Genomic DNA, 21477 nt, shown 5'->3' on the forward strand with positions numbered 1-21477 from the left:
GAGGGAGCCAGCGTACAGCTTCCGGGTCATGTGGCCAGCATGACTAAGCTGCTTCTGGTGAACCAGAGCAGCACATGGAAACTCCGTTTACCTTCCCGCTGGAGCAGTACCTATTTATCTACTTGCACTTTGATGTGCTTTCGAACTGCTAGGTTGGCAGGAGCAGGGACCGAGCAACGGGAGCTCACCCCGTCGCGGGGATTCGAACCGCCGACCTTCTGATCGGCAAGTCCTAGGGCTCTGTGGTTTAACCCACAGCGCCACCCGCGTCCCTTTGCTCTCCCTTCTTAGGCTGCTTTATCTCTAAAGCAGTATTAGGGAAGACAGCCTATCGAACAGAGAACTGTCCTCTGCAAAGTAGGACACAAGGCTACCCCAATCTCAGCTTGGGTTGCTGAGTTTACAGTCCTGTTTTGCCTGCCTCCATTAAATGCCATGTAGAGAAGATGCTCCATTGCTTGTACCTTGATTAGATGGAGGATGATGCCCCCTCTCAAACTCCAACAACACATCACCTTTGCATAAGTCGATGCTTTAAAAACTAATTTTAATGGAAACGCGTGAACTTCTCCCCCAGCAGATAGTGGAATGTGCATCCTAGCAGCCTTGCAAGGGAAGAAGAGCTAAACCATTCCTTGATGGTAGAATTCCTTGTAAAAATGTCAGGTTGAGGAAAAAGGGAGCGGGGATGAGGGGGGTTTGTTCAGCGCCTCTCCAAGGACCCGATTATTTCCAAAGACTTGTGCTAATTTTCTGATATGATCCTCACATCTTTGTGAGGCGCTAAATCCTCATTACTTTTCCTGACCGATGCATTCTAATTAGATCAACACTTAAAAAAAAATTCACAATAGCCACAGGACGGCTTTCCATCTCATTAACTCCTCACATATTATTTTCATGAAAATTACTGATAAAAATGTGCATCTCCATTTGCTGGGACTTGGAGCCTTGTCAGCTCATATCTAACATCTCTCTCATCGCCCTGGATGCGAGGCGTTGCCATGGCGACTCGCAATAATAGAAACTAATAAATTACAAACGAGATGCTCGTTGAGCAATTATTGTTCTCCTTTATGCAAGTTTCTTGCTAATTTTGATCATAAGGGAAACTACAATAAAACAGTGAAGGAATATTAAGTCCATTCCTAGAGAATATTTGAAAACACAGACAGGCTGCGGTGGCGGGGTATTTTTTCTTGTTTTGTTTTTAGATCAATGATTAAGTGATTTAGATATTTCAGTATATCTAAATGGGAAATAAACTTTTTAAAAAATATCATCGCCTCTCCTTTTTCTCTTGCCAGAAACACTTTGGCATTTGGACACTGTTGCCTTCATGCCGTATGGATCTGTGCTGCAGAGAAAGATGGATTTTAGATTATCACCTTAGATGCCCTAAGCTCCATCGAGCATCTCTGAAATAATACTCCACAGACAGACATCATCACCTGGCAAAGGCAAATGAGTGTTTGTGTCGCGCTCTGTGCCAAGGCGAGGCGGAACTCAGGCTGGGTACCAGGCAGGTTGAGGCAATGCTGGGTGTAGGATAGAGCAGGCTGAATTCAGGGGACCAGGCTGCGCTCTCAAACCACAAAGCTGCTTTGCTCTCCAGCAGAAAACACACTGAGCCTCAGACCTATATAGCAGCAGCACAGGGGCTGCCTCCTGCTTGTGAGATGCACCTGAACATATAGATGTTTGCTTTGATTAAAGGGGCTGTGGCCATCAAATAGGGTCCCTGGACGTTTCACTGTCTATTGATCCCTGTGCCACCACTTTATTTCTCGCTGCCACCACCCAGGCCCTACCTGGTACAATCAGGTCAGGGTACAATCCAGTCAGGGTTAAATTGGAACATAAACTTCTGTTTATTTATTGCAGCTTAACAAGCGGGTGGTTTCATAAACGGTATCGGTCCATCACAATCATGGGTTGCCTATCCAGACCTATAACTTCCACTACCTGCTCTCACTCACTAAACCACCTCTCAGATATTTACGTGTCTGTCTAGCCCCTAACTGTTCCTGACTCAGCTTATTTTGCTACACTAACTCAACCTACCCACAAACTCTATCCCAATTCACTCCCACACCAACCAACCACCCAACTCCCAACGAACTTCTCCCTTCAGCCCTCCCAGAGCTGGTTTTATAGTCCCTCTGACTCCACCCCCTGGGTTCTGATTGGGTAACTTGTTTAACTATTTCACCTCTAGCACTCTCATATGTTAACGTCACAGGGGCCCATCCCTCTTCATTAGTCTCTTACTGAAACTGAGCAGGGGGAGTATCTGGTCGAACAGAGTCCTGCATGGAGCCTTCCAAGACCGAGGGTGAAAGTGCCACATCTTCTTGCTGGGGGCAGCGGGGCACAGACTCCTCAGGTAAGTAATGCTTCTGAGGTGCGACTTGCGTGCCCCTTCCCTTCTGTTTTGGAGTCTTCTTCGCCTGAAGAGGCCTCCGACTCATGGACAGTTTGGTCCATATAACTAGAAGGCTTAGAGCAGCGGTTCTCAACCTGTGGGTCCCCAGATGTTGTTGGACTACAACTCCCATCATCTCTGAGCTCTGGCTTTGCTAGCTAGGGATGATGGGAGTTGTAGTCCAACAACATCTGGGGACCCACAGGTTGAGAACCGCTGGCTTAGAGCATGGGTAGGCAAACTAAGGTCCGGGGGCCGGATACGGCCCAATCACCTTCTAAATCCAGCCCATGAACAGTCTGGGAGTCAGTGTGTTTTTCCATGAGTAGAATGTTTCCTTTTATTTAAAATGCATCTCTGGGTTATTTGTGGAGCCTAGGAATTCATTCCCCCCCAAAAAAATATAGTGCGGCCCCCCCACAAGGTCTGAGGGACACTGGGCCAGCCCCCTGCTGAAAAAGTATGCTGACCCCTGGCTTAGAGGCAGTGCTGGATTTATGTATAAGCTAAGCAAGCTATAGCTTAGGGCCGCACTCTCTTGGGAACCCCCCAAAAAATTAAAGGAAAAAAACACCTGGATGTATAATTCCAAAATATAAGATAAAAACGAATAAAATAAAACTTATATACAGCAACAGTGTTTTCTGTTGTGTAGGCTCCTATTTGTTACGTGCAAATGGCTTTAGATACCGACTAGGTCCATAAATTACCATATAGCATATATTCAACTCAAAAGCAGCGACAATTTGTTATTGACAAAGGACAGCTGGACATATAAAGGGTCCCATTACCTTCAGTAGCTTAGGGCCTCATCAAACCTAAATCTAGCCCTGCTTAGAGCCAAACTAATCAATGACATTTGTCACATAATTTGCCATTGCGTCCCTTTGAAAAAATCTGGTACACCGACTGGGGCTCTGGAGGTAGGACTGTAGAGTTGGAAGGGACTACGATGGTCATCTAGTCCAACCCTCTGCTTTGTGGGAATCTTTGGGCCCAACATGGCACTCAAATCCATGACCCGACCCTGAGTCTCATGCTGTACTGTGTGGGGCTTTAACCTACCACAACTCCAACTAATATCATGTCTGGTTTGGTCCTTAACTTGAACCAGGGCACACCGAAGAGGAGCCTCAGTGCCCACGTACAGCTCTGGAACGTAAATAGAGGGTTTTATCCCTCCTCCCAAAACACCCATTTTTATTCTGCTCCAAATCCAAGGAGTTCAGGGCAGAGCATGTAGATGTCTTCCACCCTGCTTCCTCCTGGTTTTAGCCTCACAACCTGTAAGGAAGGCCAGGTTGATTTTGAGAGAGTGCGACTGCCCTAAGATAAGCTTTTGATCAGGGAAAAAATTTAATCTGAGTTTGATTGGTTCTGGTCTAACACTCTATCTACCTCAAACTCAACCCGATAAAACAGTGGCGTAGCGTGGGTTGTCAGCACCCGGGGCAAGGCAAGTAATTTGCACCCCCTAACACGTGGATTTGCGCCCCCTAACCCTAACCCCCAGATGTTGCGCCCGGTGCGACCGCCCCCCTGCACCCCCCACGCTACGCCACTGCGACAAAATATATACAGTGGTACCTCGGGTTACATACGCTTCAGGTTACACACTCCCACTCCGCTAACCCAGAAGTAGTGCTTCAGGTTAAGAACTTTGCTTCAGGATGAGAACAGAAATCGTGCTCTGGAGGCGCAGTGGCAGCAGCAGCAGCAGCAGCAGGAGGCCTCATTAGCTAAAGTGGTGCTTCAGGTTAAGAATTGTTTCAGGTTAAGTACGGACCTCTGGAAACGAATTAAGTACTTAACCCGAGGTACCACTGTATATTGCAAATTATTTAACTGACATGTATTTACTTGCAACACAACTCAACACGTTTTTGCTTCTGTCCACCAAGTTTTTACAAAGAAAGAAAATAAGGCTGCAAATTGTGACATTGGTGCCCTATTCAAAGTCTAAATTTTGAAGTTTGTGGCTCACACCATTGCCATATCCCCCCAAAGCTATTTATTTGGTGCTGCTCTTACACTCTATACAGCAAGTTTGGGCAGATCCCAGTGCTGGAGCGAGGGGATGACCCATCTTATGAGTCTGGCATTGAGACTGGACTACATAAGTGCTTCAGTTTGCAGAGTTTTCTCCTGGAGAGAAATGAGCGATACTGTACTTTGGGATAGCTCCATTTACAAATGGGACTCGATAGATAGATTGCTGGATGTAAGCAAGAAAGGAAAACAATGGGATATTCATGAAGTGCTACTACATGTGCTTTAAAAAGCATATTCATCTCTCCAAACTGTTTTCTCGCTGTGCTGTATTTTTTTCCAAGAGGAACATAAGGGGTAGAAAGGAAAGTTTGTTGTGTGTTTTTTCTGCTCCTGAAGCAGTTTTTTTTCTTGCCAGTAACACGTAACAGAGATTTATTCGTATCTCCAGGGCTGAGAGTTGAAACGCTGAAAAGCAAATTTTCTGCTTTGGAATGCACAGGTATGTTTAGATTTTTTTTATTTTTCAAAAACCGCAGGAAAATGAAGCGCTTTTTTTTTTTTTACTGCAGTAAAACTTTTCTTTTCTTTAAAAAGATTTTTAAAAGCAGCTTTGTTTTTGCCAAGTGTGGGAGAAAGTAGCTTTATGCTGTGATCTTGCACATAATAGTCTAGGAGTACACCCACTGCAGCAGCAAATATAAGAATAAAATAAAAAAGGACGGCAACTTTACAGCTTGATCCTATGCATGTTTACTGAGAAGTAAGACCCGCTGTGCACATATGGGCTTACTCCCATGTAAGTGTGCACAGGTTTGCAGCCTGGGTTTTTGAATTTCCGAAATGTTGCCTCAACATGCTCCCCCACGTGCCACACACATGCACTTCGGCAATCTTGTGTTAAAATGCACACGCAAGGTGCAAATGTGCCACCAACCACCATATGAATTTGGGAGAAGCTTTGTTTGTGCACCTTTTGCACAGACTTCATAGTGTCTGTTTCCTCAGCCACATTACTTCTAAATTACGATAATGGCATTGCGTCAATGTGAAGTAGGAGGAACAAAGACCTTTTTTTTTGCTGCGTTCTTCGCTATTTCTCTCAAAAACCTGTTTAGAAGAAGGGGACTTAACTGGAGAATGGACAATAGAAAGGGCAGAAAAATTTTGAGCAAGGGCCCATAATAATAATAATAATAATAATAATAATAATAATAATAATAATAATTTATTTATACCATGCAAATCTGGCTGAGTTTCCCCAGCCACTCTGGGCGGCTCCCAATCGAGTGTTAAAAACAATACAGCATTAAATATTAAAAACTTCCCTAAACAGGGCTGCCTTCAGATGTCTTTTATAAATACATATTTCCTTGACATCTTATGGGAGGGCGTTCCACAGGGCAGGCACCACTACCGAGAAGGCCCTCTGCCTGGTTCCCTGTAACTTGGCTTCTTGCAGCGAGGGAACTGCCAGAAGGCCCTCAGTGCTGGACCTCAATGTCTGGGCTGAATGATGGGGGTGGAGACGCTCCTTCAGATATACTGGGCCGAGACCGTTTAGGGCTTTAAAAGTCAGCACCAACACTTTGAATTGTGCTAGGAAACATATTGGGAGCCAATGTAGGTCTTTCAGGACTGGTGTTATATGGTCCTGGCGGCCACTCCCAGTCACCAGTCTAGCTGCCGCATTCTGGATTAATTGCAGTTTTGGCGTCACGTTCAAAGGTAGCCCCATGTAGAGCACATTGCAGTAGTCCAAGTGGGAGATAACTAGAGCATGCACCACTCTGGCAAGACAGGCCGCAGTCATATTCATATTGCTGATGGACTTTGTCATCATGGACATTCAAAATGTCATAGCTCTCGGCAGAAGGTCCCAGGTTCAATCCAGGAGGGGGTGGAAGTGTCCCCTGCCTGAAACCCTAGACATCAACTGCCAACCAGTGTAGACAATATTGAGCTAGGTGGACCATTAGGCTGAATTGGTGTAAAGCAGCTTCCGATGACCTGCTATGTTCCTAAGACCTGATGTAGTGCAGTGCCCAAGAAACCATCATATTTGTCTGGCTCTCACTTCTACCATGACCTACTATAATCTCCTCAACTCAGTCAACTACGTTGTCACTGGAAAGTATTTCTGATCCCCCTTCTCCCAGGACATGGCATTTGCTAAGAATACAGGAACAAAGGACTCAAAGACATTTGAGGGACCATGAGTGGCCACCATAAGGGAAGATGCTGTTGCTGGGAAGGAGGCAGAGGAGCCCAGTTTGGAGCAACGCCATTGTTAAGGCTTGTTGCTTTCTTTTGTCTCTCACTATTAGGATTGAGGGACGCAGGTGGCTCTATGGGTTAAAGCCTCAGCGCCTAGGACTTGCCGATCGAAAGGTCGGCGGTTCGAATCCCTGCGGCGGGGTGCGCTCCCGCTGCTTGGTCCCAGCGCCTGCCAACCTAGCAGTTCGAAAGCACCTCCGGGTGCAAGTAGATAAATAGGGACCGCTTACCAGCGGGAAGGTAAACGGTGTTTCCGTGTGCGGCTCTGGCTCGCCAGAGCAGCGATGTCACGCTGGCCACGTGACCCGGAAGTGTCTCCGGACAGCGCTGGCCCCTGGCCTCTTAAGTGAGATGGGCGCACAACCCCAGAGTCTGTCAAGACTGGCCCGTACGGGCAGGGGTACCTTTACCTTTACCTTTTATTAGGATTGAAGAAAACCCATTAAATAAGGACTGTACCTTGTTTTCTCTGCTCTTGCTGCAACCGGGGGAGAAATAGCTTTCCCAAAGCTTTGACATTACTACTACTCTTGCTCTTCCTATTCCAACTGCCCTGACCTCTTTCAGGAGAATATAAAGGCAATGTTGCTGTTGCTGTTTAGTGCATCTTTCAGAGAAGTATCCGTCGGTGATTCCTGCATTGCAGGGTGTTGGCCTACAATTCTATGATTCTTAGACAAGCAGCAATACCACATTGCAGCAAGCTCAGCACCCTTCCAGCAAGCTGTGTGATTGCTCTCCATGACTGGCCAAAGCTGGAGACTGGATCTCATTAGAACCTATGGAATTTTACGACGGAGAACTGTGTTTACAGGGTCTGATCCAAAGTCAACTGGGCTGATGTGTGCAAAGAAACTCGCACATAGGGATGCATGAACATGTCAATTTTGGGTTTCTCAGTTTCTCATCTTACCAATCTTAGATGTTCACATTTCTATGCACTGACACACACATATATATCTCCTCGTGAAAATCTGCTAGCATTTTAGTGCAAATTTCTCCTAATAATCTTATTTTTGTATGAAATTTCATCCTATATACACAGTTTGCAAACTATTTTCTCCTAGCATATTGCATTTTATGTTAATTTTAATACCATATGCAATGTAATGCACACATTATCCCAGTAAATGCATTTTGTACACACTGCTTGGCTGGAGAACTGCATTGCAAAATTCAGAGGTGTGGATTTTGAAGGCTGGCTGCATTCCGGTTCACATATTGTTTCTGAATTTTTATGGAAATAATGTAATTTCTCCCCCACCCCTATGTACATGCCTTAAAAAAACCAAAACAAAACATAAGACACTTTTTAAAGGTGAGCATATACAGTAGGATTTTGCAAAGACGCACCAAAGCCTATGCAAAGGGCATTTGAGTGTGGTTTTTTGTGCAGCAGACGAGGTTGCGGTTCAAAGAAACACCTTGGAACACAATGAAACACAATAGGACTTAGCACTCGGTAAACATGTACAGAATTGCACTGTGAACCCTGTTGACCAAATATGATAGTCTTTGCACCCCCAACATTTGTAAACAGATGCCACTGCAAATTGCATTGTGCATGTCCCCATGCTGATATATTTGGACACATATAAATAGCACCCCTTACGTTTTCTAGTAAGGGAGAGGCCAAATTCCTAGAGCATGCAACCCTCAGGCTAATTTCAAAGACTCAGCAGACCTCTGGTAATAGCAATGTTTCCCTCCCCAGCTATGTGCGGAGGAAGGGGAAAGAGGGAAGGGGGTGTCAGAAAGAGAAAGAGAGGGGAGTTGGCAGAAAGAAAGAGAGAGAAATTCCCCCAGCCACTTTGGACACTGTCCCAAATTGCCACTGCTCTACTTACTGCTGGCTAGGGGTGTTAGGAGGCAACACTTATCATCCAGAGATCATTGCAATCAGCACTGTTTCAGTTCTGCTGCAGTTTGGCTTCTGTCAAAGTCTACGTCATTTGTCTCACTATCTGCTATAACCAAACTAATATAATAAATAATGCGATTGATTTCAATAAATGTAAATGGAAGGGAAGCGTCAAAAACAATGCAGAAAATAAAATAATTATATGTGTAGTCTTTGAGGACTATAATAACCCAACTACAGAGAACACTGTGAAGATTTGCTTGTGCAATATGCCCTCTTGACCTCAGACAAATGTGCAAATGGTGTCAATTTCAGCTCACACGTCCAATGGAAATGCAAGGCAATTCTTCAAAATCTCTACTGCTGGCATGTAAAGGTAAAGGTAAAGGTAAAGGGGCCCCTGACCATTAGGTCCAGTCGTGACCGACTCTGGGGTTGCAGCACTCATCTTGCTTTATTGGCCGAGGGAGCCGGCGTACAGCTTCCAGGTCATGTGGCCAGCATGACTAAGCCACTTCTGGCAAACCAGAGCAGCGCACGGAAATGCCGTTTACCTTCCTGCCGGAGTGGTACCTATTTATCTACTTGCACTTTGACGTGCTTTCGAACTGCTAGGTTGGCAGGAGCAGGGACTGAGCAATGGGAGCTCACCCCGTCATGGGGATTCAAACCGCCGACCTTCTGATCGGCAAGTACTAGGCTCTGTGGTTTAACCCACAGCGCCACCCGCGCTACCCCAAGAGAATGTGGTCCTCCTTGCCGGGGTGAGGGGGTGGGTGGGGAGGGAGTACTACTTCTGGTATAGAAGGAAGAGACCCAAAATTATAATGCAAAAATAATGATAGACATTCAATAGTGCTCCTCTTTAGGACTGAATACAAGGACAGGTAACTGCATATCCACCAGATCATTCAAATTAAGCTACTGCATTTCTGGGAGCGATGATTTGAATTAAAAAGGGCTGTTCCCCACATTACATGCCTCATTAACCATACTTGTAAGCAAGTCAGAAATAAGGCAGCATTCATGGGTAGACTTATAAAAGCATCGGAGTAAACGGTACTCAGGAGCAGAGAGGTGAGTTCGAGCTTTCATAATGAGAACATTCAGGTGATACCTAGAATATCAGGATTATATTTGTGGAGGGACCATCAGAGCAAGTGCTTCAGTTGCAGAAGGCCCTGGGTTCAAGCTTCTGTTGTTGTTCTTTGAAAGCATCAGACAGCAGGTGGTGGGAAAGACTTCAGGTATGATCTGACCTGATATAAATTAATTCCCATGTTCAGCTAAAATTCTGCTAAAAGTGCTGCAGTACAGATTATTATGCTGGGACACAGGTGGTGCTGTGGGTTAAATCACAGAGTCTAGGACTTGCCGATCAGAAGGTCGGTGGTTTGAATCCCCACGACGGGGTGAGCTCCCGTTGCTCGGTCCCTGCTCCTGCCAACCTAGCATTTCGAAAGCACGTCAAAGTGCAAGTAGATAAATAGGTACCGCTCTGGCGGGAAGGTAAATGGCGTTTCTGTGTGCTGCTCTGGTTCGGCAGAAGCAGCTTAGTCATGCTGGCCACATGACCTGGAAGCTGTACGCCGGCTCCCTTGGCCAGTAAAGCGAGATCAACCTGGGAAGTAGCCTAATTAGGAGAAGGAAACTCTGATTCTAAACCTCCTCTGCCTTGGGGCTATACTGATTCCTGAGAAAGAGCTTGGGAGTAAACCCCTAGGAAAAAACCGTATCTGCTGCCTTGCAGGACATATTCAGGAGAAAAGGCTAAGGAGCAAACCCTACACAAATCCAGACTGGAGTCCCTAAGACAGTTGGATGGTGTCTTGTACACCTCCTTCTGGCAACTCCTGCAGCCAAGCTGGTGCCAAGCATATTGCTCTGTTTTCCTTTGGACCACATCAGCAAGGCCGGGGGGGGGGGGTGAGTTCTTATCATCTGGGGAACCCAGGACCTCCAGAGACACTGCCCAGGCTTGTGCCCCAGAGACGCTGCTTTGGTGCTGCTAATGCAGCAAAGAAATAAAATTAAAATTAAAATAAATGCAGGAGGCAATAGTTATGAATGACCAATTTCTGCAGCCCCAGCAGGCGCTGTGATTCCGCGGTGACTTGACTTCACCTTCAGAGGCGCACTCCATTGCCTCTCGAGACAGATGCCAGCAACAACATCTAGTACAGGGAAGTCCTGTTTAGAAGTGCTCACACACAGTGCTTTTTTGGGGGGTATACAGGGGTACGCACACCCCTAAACATTTTGTGCATCTAAGTTTGGTCTCATTGAGGGGCAGTGTTTTAATATGGGTAGGAAAATGAGAGTACCCCTAAACATCTTTTTTTTTAAAGAAAAAAGCATTGCTCACATGTCAAAACAACATATGAGTGAGGAGCCAGGCTCTGTTGATTAACTTAGCTTCAATCCCATGCACATCAGCTTTCTCCCCCTGACACCAGTGCATTTTCCTGAATGCGTGCACTCTGTATCTGTGGGCAGGATGGCAGGGGCGTACACACAAACACTTCCCCCAACATCCCTGTGCATGCTCAGTTACTGGCTATCTTGGCATTCAGTAGGATAGATCTGCAAGATATCTTCCAACTTGTGTTCTCTTGAACACGGGTAGAACCTTCCATGCAACTGCTTGCATTTCAGCAAACATTCCTGCAGATGTTTCCTACTCGACAGGGGGGAAACCCAAGATTGAGGGGAGGTGTAACCTGCTCCAGGATGTAGCGACCAGGGCTTGTGTGCAGCCGCCTACCTCTGCCCAGACTTTGAGTGTTCACATGTTCAAGTGAATGCCTAAATACACCAACGCCGTATGTGCCCAGATTTCCTCTCTGCACACATCTGCATGGTGTGCATAATGTTGGTGGTGAAGCTTTGTTCTCTGATTGCATGTTAATTCAACATGTGAGAGAGCGTTCCTTCTGAACAGGGCTATCTAAGCACAGACAAACCTTCTAAGAACCACAGCAGCCAAAGCAGAATAGGGAATATAATGTTGACACTGTGGAAAATCGTACTGAAACATAACAGTGCTGAAATGAAGGGACATGTTGCACTAATCTTTTTCAAGGATGAGCGTTAGTCCAAGGGAATTTCCCCCCCCCTTTCATGGATGTCCCAAGCTATCCCCAAATCTGTTCTGGAGGATTAGCAGACCCCATGAACATATTTAGTGGATGCACAGAGAGAGGATAGGGGAAGAACATTCCATTGCACATGGAAAAATTGGTGTGCTGATGGAATCTAAGCTGAATACAACCAGAAATGTCACATCGTAAGAGATCGCCCCCTCCAATTTACTAGTCCAAATCCCAGGTTCACAAGCCCCATGGGGCAGAGATGGACAAACATGGGTTCTAATTCTCCCCCTTTTTTTGCTAGAACCCCCAAACCCACCAAATTAGAATTCAAAAATTCTGAGCCCAGGAATTTGTTTGGGGCACCAGAACTGAAGCTACTTTGCAGTCCTTTTACTGAAATATCCATTCTACCAGCAGATACTAACACCTGCTGACCTCAGTTATAGTTAATTCTGAGATTCTCTGCTTTTCTCCTTCTCTTTTAAAGTAACTTTGGTTTGGGAAGTTCTGCCGGAAGGCGGCTGGGTGAAGTCTCAGAAGCTGGGGATAAGGCTAGGGACTCAGTAGGATTTCCTGTGGTCAGGGAAAAGCGCTTCAGTGCCCCTTCCATTGACTATCAGAAACAGAATCAATCCTCAGTCATAGTTACCCAAAAACACTGCTCAGACCAGGGAATGCTATTTATACAGGTTGCATAAATCAGTTTTTCTTAAAGCAGGATTTGGCTCACGCTGGTGCAGAGTTTTAAATACCATTGCTTCATCTCTCTGATGCCTGGAAATATCCACGTTTCTGTAAGATCTTTTGCCGTCCACAAAAGAAAAGAAAAAATGAAATAAATGCTAACTTTTCTACACTAGAAAATACGAAACAGCTTGAAGAAACCCTGAAATTCTTTAAGGAGTCGTGTTACATTGAACATTTTTCAACTATTACCTGTGTGTGTAGGTTTATGGAGGCCTGGTTTGGGGAATAAGGCCCCCCGAGGTCATTCCTGAGTAGGTTGTCGCTGTGCATCTTAGTTTTGAGGCAGGTGATGTAACGGTTACAAAAGTCCTTGCACAATTCATTCACTTTCTCCAGCTCCAGGAGGTGAATTCTCAGGACCTGAATGGCTTTCACCATCTGGGGATGAAGAAGAAACCGAAGAGAGCAGAGGGTCAGTCCAACGATAGAAAGCATTCACCATCACATTCAAAAGATAAGCATAGCAACCAGGGTTGCCAAAATGTATACATTCATTGGGTGCATTAAACAGTTGGAATATTCTTATGGATTAACAAGCCTCCTGCCTGATTAATTGCCTAGCAAATGGAATTTATTTATTTCTACAACACAAGTACTGATAGAAACTGCAAAAGACAAGACCATCTTAGAATAGGTTCCCCCTCTCATGAGCAAGATAAAATGCATCTTTTATGAAGAGGCCTATTGAGGCACCTCAGTGTATCATCTTAAACCGAAGTATATAATTTTCTTCAGAACTATCTTTTTTCATAGGCAAATTGAACTAAATAAAACTCTTGGTTATTTACCAATGTTTATTTAACCCAGTGGCAGCCCTATTAGTGACCTAAACATATACTAACAAGGATTTAAAAATAATTTTATAAGTTGTGTTTCCTGGCTTTTTATGTTTTGTGGTATTTTATGCATTGTGACTTGCCGTTGCTTTTACTGTTTAGTAATTCTTTATTGTAATTGATAGTAGTAAACTGTTTAATTATTGCTTGCTGATATTTAATTTTACTGTTTACTGTTACAGACGGACCTTAGAAGTCGAATGGAATCCGTTCTTGAAGTCCGTTGGACTTCCGAAAAGTTTGAAAACCAAGGCGCGGCTTCCAATTGGTTCCCAATTGCGCAGGTGCGCCGGAAACAACAGGGGAAGCCACGCTGGACGTTCAGCTTTCAAAAAAAGTTTGAAAACCAGAACACTCACTTCTGATTTTCGGTCGTTCGGGAGCCAAGGTATGACTGTATTTTTAGATGGATTGCTGAATGTTGCTTTATTTGCTATAAGTTGTTTCTTTTAAAGATATTGTGAGCTTTTTTTTGTATTGAATCAGATTGCTACTATTAATGTTTGATGTTTTATTATGTTTTTATATGTGTTGGAAGCTGCCCAGAATGGCTGGGGCAACCCAGCCAGTTGGGTGGGATATAATTTTTTTAAAATTTATTATTATTATTATTATTATTATTATTATTATTATTATTATTATTGTTATTATTGTTGTTGTTGTTGTTGTTGTTGTTGTTGTTGTTGTTGTTATTGTTATTTGATGATGATGATGATGATAATGATGAAATCAGTGAACCAGGAGTGGGGAAATCTGTGGCCATCCAGATGCCTTTGGATTCCAGCTCCCATAATCTCTGACCATTGGTCATGCTGGCTAGGGCTGATGGGAGTTGGACCCCAACATCTGAACGGCCACAGGTTATCCATACCTGCTGTAAGGTATGCAGAAAGTTTCTAGTTTCCATAGCGATTTACAATTCTGGCATATCCCTTCCTCACTGATAGTTAATGTTTGTGACTCTAGGTTTGGTGAAATGCAGCCCAGCCACACTTAGAAAGGCAGTGAACTTCACAAGCTAGAATTACGTGTTTGAAACAAAGGTGCACACTCTCTCATTCATAAAATACTAGTCCACTAAAAGGTACCATGAGGGAACATGTCTAACAGTGCTTGTAAAAGTTGTCTAGTGTTTGGCAACTCTCCAGGGTGAAGGAGTTCTATGGCTGCAAGATAACCACCAAAGAATATTATTAATACTAATCATCCTTATTTATTTAAATTTAAAATAAATACGTTTATGAAAAACAGACGTACATGCAAGTAAACAAGTTACACTCAAACAAACAAATAACAGAAAAATCAAACAAACCACCACACTATAAGATATAAGAAGATTAATATAAAGCATCATATATACTCCTGGAATTGAACACAATTATAAAATTTATAGAAAAGAAATTTAAAACTGATTTCCAATTAATCTCACTGTACTTTGTCTATCCATTACTTTCTACCACAAAGTTACATATTTCTTATATAATATTCATTCATATTCATCCAATGCCCTTTTAAAGTGTTTTTTTTTTGGGGGGGGGTTATTGGGTTGTTGTTTTTATTTTGATTATATATTTTGTGGTTTTATATTTTGATTTTGTTTTGTGAACTGCCCTGAGACTTCCAGGTATAGGGTGGTATATAAACTCAATAAAGAAAAAAATAAAAATAACATACCATTATTTCCTATCTACAGTTGGAAAGTCTCTGAGAATACAGATGCTGCTTCCAATGAAACTCAGTTAGGATTGAATTTGGTTGGTTTGAGTCAACTCCTTGAAGGCACTCTATAGAGCGCAGCCAAGATGCGCATAGGAGCAATCTGATCCATTCTCAGCAGTAGATTGCAAACATAGGTGCAGTCACTGAAAAGGCTATAGACTGTATCAAATGCTAGTTCTAGTCAGTAGACCTACTGAAATTAATCTACATGGCTAACTTAGGTTCATTAATGTCAAACGGTCTACTCTGAGTATAACTTAGCTGCAGGTAGGTAGCCGTATTAGTCTGACACAGTCAAAATATATATATAAATATAAAAAATCGGTATCTGAAGAAGTGTGCATACATACGAAAGCTTATACCAAGAACCAACTTAGTTGGTCTCTAAGGTGCCACAGAGGGTGGCGCTGTGGGTTAAACCACAGAGCCTAGGGCTTGCCGATCAGAAGGTCGGCAGTTCGAATCCCCATGACGGGGTGAGCTCCCGTTGCTTGGTCCCTGCTCCTGCCAACCTAGCAGTTCGAAAGCACATGAAAATGCAAGTAGATAAATAGGTACCGCTCCGGCGGGAAGGTAAACGGCATTTCCGTGCGCTGCTCTGGTTTGCCAGAAGCGGCTTAGTCATGCTGGCCACATGACCTGGAAACTGTACGCTGGCTCCCTCGGCCAGTAAAGCAAGACGAGCGCTGCAACCCCAGAGTCGGCCACGACTGGACCTAATGGTCAGGGGTCCCTTTACCTTTACCTTAAGGTGCCACTGGACATTTTTTTTATAACTTAGCTGGATCAAAATGGAAAAGGGGGGCATTTGAAGGGCAACAAATACTGGAAGTGATTTATAACTTCCTAATTTCAAAATAAATTTTGGAAGAATCTCAGGGGACCACAAAAGCCTCCTGGAGGATTACATGTTCAGTCATCCCTGGTTTAAACAATAGTCAGTAAGAGCAAGCCAGAATCAAACCACGGTTTCTGACTCCAGCTGGCTCCTAAACTATAGCTTTAACAAACCATGCTTCCTTTCTCGAGTTTGGACATGTTGGGGGAATTGCACTTAAATTCCAGTTTAAAACTGGAAGCAAAGATGTTTGGCGTGCGAAAGAGAAGGGAAGGGGAGCGGAGAGCATGCTCTTTCATGGCTCCCTTGTATGGCAGGCAACCATGGTTTCCCATTGATCTGAACCAGGTATTGCATCCATCTTTTAAAATGGATGTTTCTGTCATCTAAGCAGGCCAAAAGCACCAGAAGCTCCATTTGCAAAACTCAGCATCTCACTCCCGGAGTGCTTTTGGGACCCAGCTGTAAGTGTTCTATGCAAAAGCGTCCCTGATTATTCTCAGCTGGCCACTCTGCCTAACAAGGCTGGAGAGTGGAAACATGCCTGTAAGCTCTCCCTTGAGCAAAGCCTTGGCCTCAGTAAAATATACCCCATAAATGTTAAAAAATTTACACATAAAACATTCCATGCATGGAACTGAGACCGTACGTTTTACAGCCCCGACTCAAAATCTTGAATAATATATAAAATCCCAGCTATTCACCACAGGGCAATAAATCTGCTTTTTTATGTAACAAAGAGTCTTTAAATTTCAAAGCACTTTTTCAACTTGCTAATTTTAGTGGCCACCTTTACAAACTATTAGTCACAGGCTGCTCATGGGTAAGATGACTATGCAAATTAACTTGGGATGGCCCTCTAGTCTGCGAGGGAGCTTGCCATGGTACAATTAGGGAAGGAGTCCAGCACAAACAGGGACACCCCCTTTTTGCTCTTTGCCAACGGGTGTCTACCCTCAGGGAAAGAAGCAGTGAAAGAGCTGGGCAGTGATGAGGATGACCTGAAGATAAGGAGGTGTTTTTCTCTCCTACTGCACACTGAAGGCGTTCCAAATCGAATCACAAAGACAGAAGGGAGGCAGGAGGAAAGGGCACATGTGTGTGTGTGTGTGTGTGTGTGTGTGTGTATGGGGGAATTGACAAACACAGAAAGAAAAAAGGTTAATCAGAAGCATAGCAACCCAGGATCAGATAGGGGGCAAATTCCTCTCGTTCCCTGTTCTACTCTAGAGAATTCTTGAGATCAAGTGATGACACTGCCCCCCCCAAACTCCTGGGAGTCGGTTGCAGCTGCAGCTTGGATGGGGCTTCTCCCTTGAATTGGAACTGCTGAAGCACTTCTGTACGCCATTGTTCATTTTTTACAGATGACAGGAAGGAGCAAATCGACGCAGATGGGGTGAACTGGGATGCCTTTGGCAGGGTGTAGGAGGAGTACTAGAGAGATAAGGGTGGCGCTGTGGGTTAAATCACAGAGCCTAGGGCTTGCCGATCAGAAGGTCGGCGGTTTGAATCCCCGAGACGGGGTGAGCTCCTGTTGCTTGGTCCCTGCTCCTACCAACCTAGCAGTTTGAAAGCACGCCAAAGTGCAAGTAGATAAATAGGTACCGCTCCGGCGGGAAGGTAAACGGCGTTTCCGTGTGCTGCTCTGGTTTGCCAGGAGCGGCTTAGTCATGCTGGCCACATGACCAGGAAGCTGTACGCCGGCTCCCTCGGCCAGTAAAGCGAGATGAGCGCCGCAACCCCAGAGTCGTCCACGACTGGACCTAATGGTCAGGGGTCCCTTTACCTTTAGGAGAAGTAGTGCTTACTGGGCCTTTCCTATGGAAACCATGATAGCACAGTTGCCATTTTGAATTTTGGACGGGGAGAGCGTGTGAGCGTATGCACATGCATGCATGTGTGTGATTCACTTGTATGTGTGTACATGCATGATTCGGTAGAAAGCAGGAAATGATGACTATGGGCAGGGCTTTTTTCTGGGGGGCAAATAATAATAATAATAATAATAATAATAATAATAATAATAATAATAATTTGTACCCCACCCCATGCCCTCCCTGGCCAGAGCTGGGCTCAAAGCGGCTAACATCATATAAATAACACTGCATACATAAAAACAGGCATCAATTAATTTAAAAACATCGTAAAATTAAATCAGACAAATTAAAATCTGGACAAATTAAAATCTGTAAGGGTATGCAGTACTGGCACCCCCCCCCCAAGAAAACCACTGACTACAGGCCCTCTCTGGAGCCAGATCCAAGAATCACTAGCTCATGGGCACCCCAGAACATTCACATGGGAATCCAGAACATTCACATGGGAATCCAGTGACGACTATTTCACATGGGGTTCTACTCCCAACCCCCATGGGCATCGGTGAAGTGTGCATAAGAGTGCCATGCACTGTGACAGCCCCCCTTGCCCCTCTTCTGCCCTCTTCAGGGTCCAAAAGGACCCGCACATTGGTGATCGCAGGTCAATTGGATGAGCCTAAAATTTTCCCCACCTGCAATACATATCGGTAGTATCAACCTGTCTTTTACAGGTTGCACTCAATGCTACTCATACTTGGAGAAGACCTCCTGAAATTAATGTTGTTGTTGTTTAGTTGTTTAGTCGTGTCCGACTCTTCGTGACCCCCTGGACCAGAGCACGCCAGGCACTCCTGTCTTCCTGCCTCCTGCAGTTTGGTCAAACTCATGCTGGTAGCTTCAAGAACACTGTCCAACCATCTCGTCCTCTGTCGTCCCCTTCTCCTTGTGCCCTCCATCTTTCCCAACACCAGGGTCTTTTCCAGGGAGTCTTCTCTTCTCATGAGGTGGCCAAAGTATTGGAGCCTCAGCTTCAGGAACTGTCCTTCCAGTGAGCACTCAGGGCTGATTTCTTTCAGAATGGATATGTTTGATCTTCTTGCAGTCCATGGGACTCTCAAGAGTCTCCTCCAGCACCATAATTCAAAAGCATCAATTCTTCGGTGATCAGCCTTCTTTATGGTCCAGTTCTCACTTCCATACATCACTACTTGCAAAAACCATAGCTTTAACTATACGGATTTTTGTCGGCAAGGTGATGTCTCTGCTTTTTAAGATGCTGTCTAACCTGAAATTAATAGACACGGCTAATTTTTAGTGGATCTACCCTTAGTAGAGGTTAGCTGAATGCAACCTTGGATTTTTATCTGTCTGTCTCCCAACACACACACTTCGGTCGTATTCACACCGTACACGGGGACTGTAGTTTGTTAAGGGTGTTGGTAACTGCTGCTCTGTGGGGGATAAACTACAGTTCCCAGGGTTATTGGGGGGAGGCGGCTTGTGCTTTAAAAGTGCTTCAAAGGTCACCCTATGCACTTTTTAAGAATCCATGAAATTTCACAGGTTGAGGCATTCGATTCGTTGCCTCCCACTTAGGATTGACATTAATGCATTGCCGGAAAAGAGGATTTGCATCACCAAAAAAAGAAAAGAAAATAAAGGCAACATCAAGTTGTATAAAATTTGTGTATGGTATTTTTAATTTTTTTTTTTGGGGTAAGCATTATTTTAATTTTAATGACTACATGGGAAAATAGTCTGACCAATAAAATTGGAGGAAAGAAACTGAAGGACCATCTTGCCCTGGGAAGAGTGGAGAAGAAGCAGTAGCGACAGCTTTTTCTGAACAAACAGGTTGTCTCACATATTCTATTTAACACACACACACACACACACACACTTATTGAGCAAATTGAGTGCTGGACTGGAATGAGTGCTGGTTTCAAATCAGCAATCACCATCCTTCAACCCAGGCTTCCTCAACCTCGGCCCTCCAGATGTTTTGAGACTATAATTCCCATCATCCCTGACCACTGCTCCTGCTAGCTAGGGATCATGGGAGTTGTAGGCCAAAAACATCTGGAGGGCCGAAGTTAAGGAAGCCTGCTTCAACCTTTCCTACTTCGCAGGCTTGTTGTGAGAATGAAATGCAGGCCGGAGGAACCACAAAGGCCACCCTGAGCTCCTTGGGAGGAAGGGGCAAGATAAAAAATGTAATAAGTAACATAAACGAATGATAATAATAAAAGTCCTCAAGGAATGCTCTGTCAGCCCGGCGCGTCCATCCAACTATCTGCTTTCCTGAAAGTCAGCATTCAAGGGCAAAGGCACGAAGACTTGACATATACATGTGTGTGTATGTAAAATAAATCTCTCAATTATCTCAGCTCATTTGCTTGGGGTCTCTCATTTTATGTCCCTGCTTCGCTGAGCAGTATATCTGTCCGGATAAAGAGTTACAGTCCGATGGAATACGTGCGCGGGGTTGTAAAAAATACAGATGCTGAATTAATTGACTGTGTGGCACTCAGCAGCTGATTGAGTTGATAATGGCAAGATCTGACCTTTTTCTAATTTCTAATTATGTGCATCTCGCCTGTGAGGAATACATGATTCTTATTCTAATGATGCTTAATGTCGCTGGCCTTTTCATCTCCTCTTTGCCGTCAGCAGTGGTGGACAATTTACATAGGATTAGTAGCATTAAAATTTTGTAGATACAACAAACAAACTTTGGGGGAAAACCATATTTGCTACAGCCTGTCTTAGATGGAGCCATTTCTTACGGAATTCCCACCAAACTGCGACCCAGCAGGAAAATTAGCCAGTGAGAGGAATGTGTGAGAGAATGATAATGATAAAAATATCTTATACTGAGTCTGTATTGTCTGGATTCATTGATAGTTAGGGATGGAGCGATTTGGTTCACTTTGCATTTTAACATGAACCCATATAATTTGTACTTCCTGAAAAAGCACGTGAACCAAAATACTGCTATCCTTCAAAATCCACGCTTCACAAAATTTTCTGATGCAACCAAAACATTTGTACAAAAATGCATAATGCTAGTCCAGTGTTCCCCAGACTTGGGTCTCCAGCTGTTTTTGGACTACAACTCCCATCATCCTTGACCATTGGTCCTGGGAGCTAGGAATGATGGGAGTTGTAGTCCAAAAACAGCTGGAGACCCAAGTTTGGGAAACCCTGTACTTGGGTGTGTACATAAAAGTGCACATATTAATGAAATTAGCATTCAGCATTTACTATGTATGGGGAAATTGCAATATATATATATGTGTGTGTGTGTGTGTGTGTGTGTGTAGTAGTAGTAGTAGTGCCTCCTACTTGGGAGGTCCAGAGGGTGGCAATACGAGAACAGGGCCTTCTCTGCAGTGGCTCCCTGTCTATGGAATGCTCTCCCCAGGGAAGTTCGCCTGGCGCCTTCATTATACACCTTTAGGTGCCAGGCAAAAATGTTTCTTTTTAATCAGGCCTTTGGTTGATTTGTTTGACATCCAATGCCCTTTTAAAATGTGTTTTTTTTGGGGGGAGGGCTACTGCATTGTTTTTATTTTGATTATGTATTATGTATTTTATATCTTTATTCTGTCAACCGTCCTGAGACCTCCAGGTATAGGGTGGTATATGAATTCATTAAATTAAAAATGTAAAAATTAAAAATGCACTAAAACAGGGATTCCCAAATTGTGGTCCATGGACCACCACTCATCTGCGAGCTTCATTTGGGTTGTAGAATCAGACTTGTAGAATTGGAAGGGAGCACAAGGGTAATCTATTCCACCCCACCCCCCAATATTTCAAATCCCATGCTCTACCAACTCAGCTATCAGTGGCATGCCTGTCGATTTGTGG

At 44.2% G+C, this 21477-nt stretch overlaps 1 protein-coding gene across 6 annotated transcripts in view; it reads right to left on the minus strand.

The window, feature by feature from the left end:
• Nucleotides 1-21477, minus strand: part of PKNOX2 (PBX/knotted 1 homeobox 2) — a 438447-nt gene that overhangs the window by 60132 nt on the left and 356838 nt on the right. For all 6 annotated transcript variants that reach the window (XM_083713657.1, XM_083713654.1, XM_083713659.1 and 3 more), the window contains one exon: nucleotides 12581-12769. In XM_083713657.1, the coding sequence (XP_083569783.1) occupies nucleotides 12581-12769 (189 nt within the window). The remainder of the gene's footprint in view (nucleotides 1-12580; nucleotides 12770-21477) is intronic.

Source organism: Podarcis gaigeae, assembly GCF_964106915.1.
Source record: "Podarcis gaigeae genome assembly, chromosome: 15".
NCBI lineage: Eukaryota > Metazoa > Chordata > Lepidosauria > Squamata > Lacertidae > Podarcis > Podarcis gaigeae.